At 40.8% G+C, this 12922-nt stretch overlaps 1 protein-coding gene across 1 annotated transcript in view; it reads left to right on the top strand.

Moving 5' to 3' along the window:
• CACNA1G (calcium voltage-gated channel subunit alpha1 G) overlaps positions 1-12922 on the top strand; it is a 221334-nt gene that overhangs the window by 130298 nt on the left and 78114 nt on the right. Inside the window, exons 18-20 of the mRNA XM_066614932.1 lie at positions 703-826; positions 7655-7723; positions 9653-9837. Of these exons, the coding sequence (XP_066471029.1) occupies positions 703-826; positions 7655-7723; positions 9653-9837 (378 nt within the window). The remainder of the gene's footprint in view (positions 1-702; positions 827-7654; positions 7724-9652; positions 9838-12922) is intronic.

Here is a 12922-nt window from a genome sequence, read left to right as displayed (position 1 = left end):
GAGAGCAAAAAGGAGGCATTTCGGGGAAAGGAGAGGGTGTGCTGTTGGCAGGCCTGTGGGCGGGCTGTGGGTGAGCGTGGGTGGGGCCAGAATTTGGCAATTATGTTGAATCCTGACCTCAGTCCCAGGCAGCCTGGAGTGGCTCTGGGCTGCTCGGATTTGCATCACCTCTTGAGGGGCTGCTGCGGGGTGGAAGAGATTTGCACCACCCATTGGGGCTGCTGCTGCTTTACTTGGGTAAGGAGAAGGAATTAGGACAGGGCAGTGCAGGTTAGGATTGGGCTGCCCGTCACACAGAAGCACAGTGAACTGCCTGCTCTGTGGGTGGGTACTTTTGTTTCACAACAGCCATTAATTATTTGATTTCTTTCTTTCTCATGGCACACCAGCAGTTATCTTATAGCTCACAGTTTGGGAATGATAAGATACAGCAAGTCAGCTTCATTGTTTTTCATGGTGAGAGATCTTGTCTGATTCCTGGAAAGAGCTTTGCAGGGAGAAGAGATTTGAGACAAGAGTTGTACATATCAAAAGAGAGCTCTATTCTAGAGCAACTGTAGTTTTGTTTTATTGGGAAAAAATGTATTCCAGCTGACATGCAGGTTCGGGGGGGTGGGGGACAGACCTGCTTTAGCAAGGACCTGCAGTCTTCATGCATAAGGTTGAGATTACAACTACTTCCCATGTTGCCTGTTCCTGTAGATTCCGGCTGATATGCAATAAAATCATCACCCACAAGATGTTTGATCATGTCGTCTTGGTTATAATTTTTCTGAACTGCATCACCATAGCTATGGAACGGCCCAAAATTGAGCCACACAGTGCTGTGAGTAACCAAACTGCATCACTTTCCATTCATAGTACCACCTCGTTGAGCCATCTAAAATAATGTGATAATGTTGGATTTTCATGGTGTGTTTTTGCCTTCAGACTCTTTAGCGATAGGGTGCTCTTCAGCTGGTGTAAAAGGGAACAGGTTAATCAGAGCTAAATTACTCAGACTTACAAAGCAAATAGCCCAGATCCAAAAGATAAAAGCAGATGTGAATATCTGCCAAGGCAGACCTTTTCTGTCTAAGGGATGATCACACTCTGTTAACAGTCTGAGGGTTGCAGTTTCCATGTTGCTTTTAGCAGTATTGAATTTACATTCCTGTGATTTTAAGATCATGGAAAGAAGCAATGCACATCTGTTTCAAGGAGAAAACAAACTGTTGAATCCACTTGTAGAATTTTGTGTAATCTTCCTCTCTGGACTTGCATATATAACAAACAATGAAAGAGATGAGTGTGAGCATCCTTTTCTCCTGTGTGTCTTGCTTCACACTCACTATTCCCCTAGTGGTGGGAAGTTCAGGGCTGCCTTTCCAGGATATGTTTCTTGAGGAGGAAATGCAGTGTGGTCATTTTTGTCCCCTACAAATGTACAGGTGGAGTAGGTATTGTGGGGACACAGAAACAAGAATACAGGCAGCAATAGATAGTATCAACATCAGAACTTTGAATTCCTAAACTAGTTCTCTAGTCAAATGTAAGCCTCTGCGTTTAGCATCTAGTGCTCACACGTTCCAGGGCAAAACTAGCTTCAGTTCCTACCTTGGCAGATCCTGTTGATCTGTTGCCTCGCTTTAGCAACTGGGTTGTGTGCCTGCATGTTAGGGATACATAGCAACTTCTGGACTTGCATTTATGTGGAGTAGGCCGCTGTTTGCCCCATTCTGTGCTCTTTGGTTAAACATTTTGGCTATAGACAAAGGTCAGGCCTCACTTATCTGTAATTGGCAATGAGTTTTGTTTAGTTCACCTGCACATTGTTAATTTGAGCAATAAATGCTTCTCCCTTTCCAGCAATGGGTGAAAAGGGCTTTCTCTGTTTTTTCTCTGACCTTGCCAAACTGTCTTTCCTTCCACACTGCATTATCCAAGAACAACATCCATGTGCTGAAGACATCAAGGTTTCCCTTTCTGGCACCCTATTCACAAGGCACAGTTGACTTGTTTTAATACTTGACACAGCTATCTCAATGTTCTTCTCTAAGCATTTCAACACTGTTGTTTTCTTGGTGTAATCAAGTTGGTGTTGGGTCCTTTCCATCTGTTCTGCACGGACGTTCAGCAAGGGAATGGGAGCAAAAAGTGGGGGAAGGAAAGGCTCATTTTGCACTTCTTGCTGTTTTTCATCTTTATTTTGATACGAATAAACATCCTCATTCTATTTCCCTGAAACATTTGTTTTGACAGATTTGCATAATGGATTTTCAAGGCAGATCTGTATATCAACAATGTCTGTCTGTCAATCAAATGCCAACCAGATAAGCACATTAATCTGACTGTTCTATTATTTTATTTCAGTTTCTTGCTGCCTGATCCTATGCATGTTTACTCGGACATAAGTCCCACTGTTCAATGGGGCTTACATCCTGGTAAGTATGCTTAGGATTGCAGTTTCAGAGACTCCCTTCCCCTTAATTTAAAAGAAAAAAAAGAGGGCTTGATGGACAAAGCGTATCCATGCAGCTCATGGGTCACTTCCCTAATATTACACAGGCCTACAAAACTGAGGGTCAGAAAAGTTTTTCCCAAACTTTATGATGGTTTGATATGAATTTGGGGTGCCAATACCAAAAATGGCATCCGTTTTGCCCTATCACATCTAGTTTTGGAGACACGGCATAGCCTCATTAGTGAATGGTTCAAGCAGCTTCCTCATGAGGAAGCCATGGTGTAGGCTTCCTCATGAGGAAGCTGCTTGAACCATTCACTAATGAGGCTATGCTGTGTCTCCAAAACTAGAAGTGATAGGGCAAAACGGATGCCATTTTTGGAATCAGCACCCTAAATATACCCAGGAATTGGTGTAACGTTTAAGGAAGCAAAATGTGTGTTGGCCTGTGTTATCAAACCCTATTCTGACTACACCTCTGTAGTATCTAGCTTACTCAAACTAGAAGAGAACAGTGCTTTATGAATTGTTACACAGATGCCTTTAAAGGCTTCAGATATCGCATTTGGGTGTTCATGAATATGAAAACTGATTTCAAATGTTAACGTTCAAGGTAGACAAACAGCACTCATTTTGATCTTATTTTTATGAAATTTGAGTGTAAAAGGACAGTTTACATGTCTTAAATGTTTTCATTTCAAGCCACTAACATTTCAAATGTTTGGACTTTGAAACTACTTTGACCAGTATCAGTTAATAACTATTTGGTTACAAGCAATCAGTTTTAACTGGCATGAACACTTGTTTCCTAGGACACAAACCAAGATCACCAAATGAACAGGAGCTAGAAACAGATTTTTTAAGATGTTTTCTTACCTTGACCATGTTAATGAAGTAACAACACGGTGCATAAAGTGTGATCTGTCCCAGTCTACCTTCTCCCTCATTTTGGCTATTCCTGTTATTAGCACTCTAGCTCCCAATGGCAAGTTCCTGATCAATTACTTTTTAAACTTGGAAAACATGGCAGGGGACAGTAATAGTAGTTTAAAAGTTAGTTACTGGAAGCAGCTGAACTAAAAACTCAGGCTACAATCCTATGCAGATTGACCTAGGGGTAAGGCTATTGGATGGAATGGGACTAACTTCCAAATAAGCATACATAGGATTGAAGAGTCACAGTTCCAAATGCATCTCTGCTCCTACTTCTTCTGAATCATGGCCAGTTAGGGAAAGTGAGTCCCAAAGTTGTCAGTGGAGCACCTCTGAATGTGTGCTTAGATTGACATCTTTAACCATTTTGAACCTAACCAAAGTTTCCACAAGAGTTATTTTGGTTTCAGATTATTGCACGTTCCACACAGAATAGAACTGTGGCATGAAACAAACTTGTAGGGTTCCTTCTTTCTTTTGTTTTGGGTTTTTTGTTTTTGCAGAAACTGAATATGTGTTAGTTAATTAAATGTGTTCTTCATTAAGACTGGAAATTTTCCAACTTTTGTTGAACAGGGCTTTGCATGAATCCTCTTGAAACTATTAAAGTAAAAACACCCTTTTAATGAACAAGCATTGGTGCTGTTCTCCATTAACTTGCTTTTTAAAACAAATCTTGCATGAGTGATTTGGATGGGGCAAGCACTATTATGAGCTTACAAGCCATTATTACCTTTTCAGGTGCCTTTTTCTACATTGTTTATTATTATATATTGCCAAGAGGTTATTCAGAAACTGTTGAACATTTTTTTTTTTTTAAAGGGGAGAACCATAGACGTTTGGTTTGGTTGAGTTGAGCAATTGTCCTTTGCATGCAGGTCCTGAAAGGAACCAGAAGTGTTTTGCTCACTCTAGAATTAGTTATTTAAAGCTATGGGATTTCTAGATGAGGCCTGTCAACTCAGCACACAAGTCATGAAGATTCACAAGAGACAATTAATATAAAACAGAAGAAAAGAAGTTTAAGGTGGCAGATGTGGTCAAGAAAGAATGAGTCTTGCCTCACAGAGGGATGAATATGAAGAATATAGGCTCTTAGATATGGATGCAATAGGAAAATTGAGGTGAGGTTAAAAAGTGGACCTAGATACAGTGGTAAGATTTTGAAGTAGGTTGGGGGGCATTATAGCAACAGTGAAGTAAGAAAACCAGAAAGGTTACATGAGAACCAGGATGAAAAGGGAAATACCACAGATGCTAAAGAAGACAGAAACAGTGAAGCTTTTGCTCAGAAGGAAAGACTTTAGAGAGGTCTGAACGAAAGGAGCAGTGATGCATAACCATGGAACAGGCAGGATAAAAGCGGAGGTGGGTTATGAATCATGGGTCTGGTAGGGGATACTTGAAGTCTTCTCAGGAGGTGCTGGAGGGGAGTGCAAGATCCCAAAAGAAAGCTAGAATTCATACACAGACTTCTTTATGTGACAGAGCTCTTGCCTAGAAACCAAAATAGATATTATTTGAGCTTCAGTTGTTTCAAATAATTAGTCTTTGCCTTCCAGACTTGCATTTTCTAACTGCCTCAAGCAGGTTCTCTTGCTGTCCCAGATTTAGGTCTCCTGTCATAGGAGTTGGAAGGGGGAGGCAGGAGACTGCCTCCAGACAATGCACAATCCTTTTCTGTGAATTCTGCCTGTGGTCTGTGGAGATTATGCTTGAAAATAGCTGCATGCTTTCATGCAAAGGATTCTAATATTCCAAACCTCTTCTGCCTCTGATTAACCTTTAATGTGCAGCCTCTAAAGCAGGGCCTTATCCAGTCCTCCAGCAGCTCATCCACATGGCACATTTGCTGACCTGTGGAGTCATCTTATGTGCAGGACTTGCTGGGACTGTTTTCCCTAGCAAGGTCACAACAGGAGTCCTTAAGATGTGGTTAATTATAGTCGTCCACATAGAAAGTGGCTAAGTATTCATTCCCAAGTTGCTCTCTCTGTAAATAATGATCTAGCATGCCTCTTTTTCTCGTGTTATAATTGGAGATTGCAAAGAGATGAGCCTAAAGTCTACTCTAAAGTGTTTCATTATTTTTATTACTCAGGGTAGTTTCCACTAGCTACTACTGTTATCAGTGCCTATTTCTTTACCTGTGACTGATTCAGAGGATCCCTAGGTTTGGGGAACTACAGAAACTTCATTTAAACAATGACCCTGAGCAGATAACAACCTCCACAAGTAGTTAGCTATATAACATGAGAAGAAGGACAGCAGGACATTTGAGTAGGATCCTAAGGGCACAGTCCAGAGTTGCCCTTGGACTGTAAAGCATATATGCGCCTCCTCTAGAGTTGGCTGGGCCAGCGCATGGACACACATCAGCCGGCAGAGGCTGAATCCAGCCTCCGTGCCGACTCGAGGATGGAGCCTTGCGTCGGTCGAGCTCAGCCAACGCAAGGCTCTGGGGTGGGCAGGGTGGAGGTGCAGGGGAGGCAGGAGGGAGGTGTTCCAGGGTGGGGAGAGGGTGGGTGGAGGACAGTCCTGGGGGTGGACAGGCAGGGAGCGGGATGCAGGACTGGAACCTGGCTCTTATGCAGGATCCTAACCCCTGTTCCTGAGCAGTATGGAGCAACTTCAAGCCACTCCATTCTCCTTGGACTTATGCTACCTCTGGAGGTGGCGCAAGTCTGAGGAGACCCATTGGGGCTGCAGTGGCTTACCTGGGGGCAAGGGGAAGAGTTTCCCCTTGCCTCCAGCTGAGCCACTTTGGGGCTCAATCTTGCACTGGATACAGCTCAGGCCTCCTGGCCTGCCTGTTCCAGTGCAAGATAGAATTGCACTGTAAGATACCTTGCATGTTCATTATGCTGTGAGTATATGAATGCTGAATAAGAATACAGAATGCTGTAAGAGTAAGAATAAGCTTATTCTTATGCTCATATTTTGTTGCTGTTCTGAGCATATACATAAACAAACATACAAAGCTATCCTGCATCAGGATATTGGTCCATCTAGCTCTGTATTGTGTATCCCGACTGACAGTTGCTGCCCAAGTTTTCAGACACAGCCCTTTCTGGAGATGCCAGGGATTTAACCTAGAACTTTCTGCATGCAAAGTATGGGCTATGCAACTGAACTCTACACACACCTTGAGTCCCCTGCCCCAAGCTTTACTATGTGTAATGACCAAGTGAATAATTTTGGGTACCATCATCTCCTCGCTGGCGCACTCACTTTCCAGCTGTAGGGCTGGAGAAAGAATAAGATTTGATTATGGCTGTTGCTGGAAGAAGACCCAAGAAATGATTTGGCATCAGGTGATCACAACTGGGGCCTAGATGGACATTGCTTTAAAACTAACCGTGCCTCTGTTTGCCACTGTGCTATCATTTCTTTTTAACCTGTATGTTTTCCAGTATTTTCCTTATATTTGTTCCCCTAGACTTCCAGTGTCTTGTGGAGAGGGGAGGAAGATGCGTAGAAAGACAGGAAGGGTACTCTTGCATACTTTTCTTGCATATTTTTTTGAATTTCAAAACCCAGCTCCACAAAGCAACAGGTGGTATTGTTATTAATAAAAATAATAGAGAAAGGTTAGGTGAACAAAGAGGCAAGACTGCATGAGACAAAGAGTGGGACCTAGATTTTCTTCCTCTTGCAAGAGCTACTCCCTACCACAAACCACCTGAACACCTGACGTTCAGCTTGTTTGTAAAGCAGATAACATTGTCAAGAGCCTCAACAATGTCTTTAATGAGTTGAGCAACACAACTGCAATTTCTTATGCCTTCTGTTTCTTAATCAAGAACTTTTGTGTATTTTGACATTCTCAGTACAGAGGAAAGGATGGCACTGCTAATTGTAGAAATACAAAGAAAAGTAGAACATCTCATTTGAAGGTAGCTTATTTATGAGGAAAAGGCTGCAATATTATACACACTTGCCTGGGAGAAAGCACCACGGATCACAGTAGGACTTCCTTCTGAGTAAACGTGTATAGGACTGTGCTGAAAGCATTATATGCATCCTCCATCCTAACACACAGAGAGCTGATAGCTGTCCATGGTCCTAACACAGATAAAGACACAATAGAACAGTCACAAGAACTTGAGTCATGTACATATTGGGACATTTTTACCTCTCTAATAGCATATATTGATAGGTATTTCAGTCTGAAAGCCAGAAAAAATTTAGTAGCTATCAGATATGAAAAGGTATGTATCTTTGGTACATGAAATTGTTAAAATCATGCATCTCTCCTTTTCTCTCTTTTAAAAATAGGAACGAATTTTCCTCACACTTTCCAACTATATTTTCACAGCAATCTTTCTTGCGGAAATGACTATAAAGGTAAATGACATTTTTTTTTTTGAAAGGTGGTATATAAATATCTAAATAGATAAAATGAAGTTTTGACCCTTTGATCAGTGAATGCCTCACCCAGACCCTAATAGTTGTCTACCCATTGAACACATCACAGTGCTCTTGGGTGTGCCAGTATGGGCATGGATTTCCCTATTAGGACAGCTCAGCATGTACAATGGGGTACCTATGCAGAACTACCCCAGAACTTGAATTGAGAAGGGAAGTCCTTCTTCTTGGTATTGTGCGTATCACTCAATGACTGTTAACCTTCTATTTCCATGGGTTTTTTTTTTTCTGTAACAATAATAGCAACTTACTTTTCAAACATGAATAATTTTCATGTTTTCATATTCTGTGCAGACTCTAGTTTCTGTGTTGCGTAGCATTTGTATAAACCTGATCTTACTAATTTGGAAAGTTTTAGGAGTGCTGAATGAGAGATTTCAATAAACTCACATTGTTTTGACCAATATACATACTCACATTTATTTCAGTGGAACTTGATCATACCGTCTCAACAAAACTAGCCCTTAAAGCTTTCCTAAATATGTGAACATCCTGGAGATAATATGACTTATACATGACCAGGATGCTTTGTAAAGTAGTCCACCACCAACTATCCACTCATTCATTTTAAAATCTCTTATCTCACTTGCGAGCATCTAACAATTGATTGCCCATGAGTAGCATTTACTGTACTCTCTAAAATGAAGCTGGAGAATATTCTGTCCAGTTAATATATTAACTCTGAATAAATATTTTTAACATCAAAGAGGCTTTCATCGTAAATTCTTCTCCATCTGAATTTGTGCTTAAGTCTGGTTCGTTTTCAGAAAAAACCCTAATGTTTTGGAATAGCAACATCATACAGGGAAAAGAATATTTCTTTCTGATTGCAGACACAAAATTCAGTTGTAAAAGAGGAAGTACAGTTGGCAGAACCAGTGGGGTGTAGTGTGGCTGGAGTGGTGAGCTTGATTATCAGCAAACTTAGTTCTCTATTCAAAGCCCCCTTCAGTGGGTAGTCATATACATCACTACCTCTCAGCCTAATGTATTTCAGAGTTGTTACAAGGTTTTTAAGATCACAAAAGGCTTTTAAGATCATCATCACATATAAATGTTTATAGATAATGAATTCTGGAGTATGTGCTACCATCCAATGAATCTGCCTTTGTCCTTTTGAACCACTGAACTGAGATCCTGTGTAGTAGTTTGCCATGTTATATGAGTTTACAAAGATCATGCAAATTTCATGGAGACTGGAGTTCAATATTTTATCTTGTATCTCATCATATTCCTTTAAAAGGCTTTCATTCCAGATCTGCTTGCATAAAACAAAGTCAGAGGGATGCATGTTTTTAAGTGCTCAGCTGAAACTCTCCAGTTCACTAAGGGATTGGTAGAAGAATCATCCTTCTCCCTCCAAAATCTAGCAAGAAATAATTTCAGCTACTGTTGTTTTGTGAAAATAATTAACAATCAGAGGTTGCATTCTGGATGTTCATGGGGCCTTCTTGTTTTACACAAAATTTATTTGCAGGCTTTGTGGCCAAAGATAGCATATGGTCAGTAACTCCCTAACCATTTCACTCCTGAGTCAGTTTTTAAAATAATCATGTGCTGCCATTCTTTAATGCAATTGCTATACATTATTGCAGACATTTTTGCACAATTAGTTTTTAGCTGCATTAAAAATACATCAGCTGTTAGAGGGACAATCTGGGATGTTTCTGCAGAGTTATTTTTGTGAACCTTATACCGTAACAATTTACAGGATTGGCATAGTTATGTTGCTATAACTAGGAAACCAATACATTTGCAGTCATGTATCTGTAAATATTGTATTCAAAACAGGTTGCCAACATATTTTCTGAATTAGTCATGACTTGTTGCAATTTGGCATCTTGGCAGGTGGTGGCACTAGGCTTGTGCTTTGGCGAGAAGGCTTACTTGAGAAGCAGTTGGAATCTATTGGATGGGGTACTGGTTCTCATCTCTGTGGCTGACATCCTGGTTTCAATGGTTTCTGATAGTGGCACAAAAATCCTTGGAATGCTAAGAGTCTTGAGGCTGCTGCGAACTCTCAGACCATTAAGGTAAGGAGGTATAGAGCTATGCAGGGTGGACAAATGTGGTAGGCTGGGTAGGGAATAATAGATTGAGGACGCAATCCTAACCCAGTTTCCAGCACCAACATAAGGGCAATGCATCTCCAAGATAAGGAAACAAACATTCCCTTACTTTGAGGAGACCTCTGTGAGTACCACCCAACTGCAGGATGCAGCACATGTCCCATTGACACAGCTATGCCAGTGCTGTAAAGTTGGTTAGAATTTGGGCCTGAGTGTGCAACCGTTTTATAATGACCACATGGATGTAGCTACACATGGTCAACCATTTATGTGAGTAACTTTCCTTATAATTTGGGCTGATTTTAACAATGGTAACATACAGAATCCTGTGTTTCCAGGGTTTATATTCAGGTGGCTAAAATCAGTCCAAATTGCATAAGGAGCCACTCATACAACTAGCTTATGAGATGGAGACTTACGAGCAGCTGTCCTTTTGAATTGCTACATTGTTACATGTTTGGGTTAAGCTGAAGGGGACTGAAAGTATTATTATTATTATTATTATTATTATTATTATTATTATTATTATTATTATTATTATTATTATTATTAACAGTATTTATATACTTTTCAACAAAAGTTTCAACAAAAGTTCACAAAGCAGTTTACAGAGAAAAATCAAATAACTAATGGCTCCCTGTCCCAATAGAGCTCACAATCTAAAAAGATGCAAAAGAACAGCAGCAGGCAGCAACTAGAAAAGCCACTGCTGGGGTGAGGAGGGCCAGTTACTCTCCCCCTGCTAAATAAAAGAGGAGCACCCACTTGAAAAAGTGCCTCTTACGCAGTTAGCAGGGGTGACTGAGTCTAATGTCTTATGTCTCATATTACACTCACTTACCTGGAAGTGTCTTTCACCTTGGAACACAGCCCTCCCTCTCAAATTTCTTCTCAGCTATTCTTCAGTTTGGCTCTATTGCTAAGGTCACCGAAATTTTGTTGGGCCCTTTATACAGCCTCCTATAGTGATATGGCAGACTTCTCTCCAGCAGGTATGAGCATTGTTAGGAGGGCACCAACAGGGCCTTCAGGGCAGATCTGTCATGGAGTCTTCTGCTACAGCTGACCTATCTGGAGAAACTAGGAATGATTTGGTGTTAAAGATATTGAGGTTTGTGGCCACAACATGATAAACCACTCTGAGCAGACCTTTGGAAGGAAAGAAAAAGGGAATTCTCTATCCCAGTGGTTCTCACACATTTAGCACTGGGACCCAAGTTTTATAATGAGAATCTGTCAGGACCCACCGGAAGCGATGTCATGACCAGAAGTGATGCCATCAAGCAGGAAAATTTTTAACAATCCTAGGCTGCTATCCTACCCACACATACCCAGGAGTAAGTCCCATTTACTATAATTGTTAAAAGAATATACATAGTAGCTTATTAAAAGTACAGGTCTGTAACATTTCCCCAAATGTAGTCACATACTATAGTAGCATTAAGTCTAATATATTCAAAATAAAATATTGAAATGAATTGGCACCCACCTGAAATTGGCTCGCACCCCACCTAGTGGGTCCCAACCCACAGTTTGAGAAACACTGCTCTATCCTATTTACAGAGAACTTCCTGAGGTGTTCTCAGTATAACTGTATTCATAGGTCCTTGTATGTGTGAATTACTCACAATCAAAATGTTCCTCCCTAATGCATTTGGCTGCTGTGGCTAGAATCAAATACAAGAGAAATCAACATTAAAAATGTATTTGGAATAGTCTGGGAAGGTCTGAACACTATTTTGTCCTGGCTTCAGCTTCCAGGATGGGTATATGAATTATTTCGTCTTCATAACACAAGGACAAGAGTTATTTTGTAACTCTTTTCTATCATATTATCACTTTCCTGAGTGTTGAAGGCAAATCTGAATTTCCCACTTTGTTACAAAGACTCTAATCAGGCTTAAAACTGGGAAATGTGTTCCAGCAGAGATGATATTGACAGTAGTTGTGGAACTGTCTGCATGGTAGGAGTTTAGCAGAGGGAGGTGAGAACTGCTGAGGCTAGCAAAACTAAGAAGAACTCAGGGGATTAGAAGGCTTTTTATGCTTCTTGAGGGGAAAAAAACACATCCAAATTTCAATTTCCCTCATTTGTCATGCACCTGACACTTGCTGAAAACCGTTCTCACTGCAGCTTCAGGTAGCTCCCAGGCTGGGACTTTGGAAAGGCTGAAATCAGCCTTTCACTTGACTCCAGATTGGTAGCATGGTGGATTTGAGACTGTAGAGATGGCAAACAAAAGAAATTGGCACAGCAGCATGCGAGAGATGATGGAGCAGCTGAGACTGACCTGTTCTTGGAGTTAGTACTCATATTTTGGAAGTGTGGCAGCTGCTTTAATTGGCAGTCCTTCAAGAATATGATCCACCTTTCCCTGAATCAGTGAGATTCAGGATTCATTTGATGTTAATTGTCCCCAGAGCTCCTAATCAAAAATGTTTTGCCATCATCCAGTGATCAAAGACTAGTCATTTTTCTGTTTAAAAGAAAGCCCATACATGTTTGCTTTCCACAGAATGAGAACTGCAATAGTATTCATGAAAAAAAGCACCAGAGAGGTTTGAAAAAAGAGTTGTGAGATTACTGGTACCTGTGCTGGCTCTGTTGTTGTTCTAGTGTTTTTCTGGCGTTAGGACATGTTCATAGTCTGAAGGGAGGTTAGGATGTGGTGTATATATAAACTCCTCCTTGTTCCTCCCTCGTCTCACCCATGTCGCACCCCAATCAAAATGTTTCGGCCTCTCTGTTTGGCCTCTCTGCTGGCAAAGTTGTGCTGGTGTCTGAGTGATATAGCACAGAGTTTTGTGGGTTTTTAAATTTTGTTTTCTCAACATTGTGCCAGCATCTGTGGTGTATTTGTCACCTGGCAGTCTTCAAACAGGGTGACCAAAGGGCTATAACTTTTGTATATACTTTGCAATGGACAAATTGGGAATTTTAATATGCATTTATTATTGTTGTTGTTGTTGTTGTTGTTGTTATACGCATGGAACTTACACATATATGGTGCTAATGATACGCATTAGCATTACACAGGCACATTCAGAG

This window comes from Tiliqua scincoides, chromosome 2 (assembly GCF_035046505.1).
Source record: "Tiliqua scincoides isolate rTilSci1 chromosome 2, rTilSci1.hap2, whole genome shotgun sequence".
Taxonomy (NCBI): Eukaryota; Metazoa; Chordata; class Lepidosauria; order Squamata; family Scincidae; genus Tiliqua; species Tiliqua scincoides.
The sequence above is the reverse complement of the archived record's forward strand: the minus strand, read 5'-3'. Positions and strand labels throughout refer to the sequence as shown.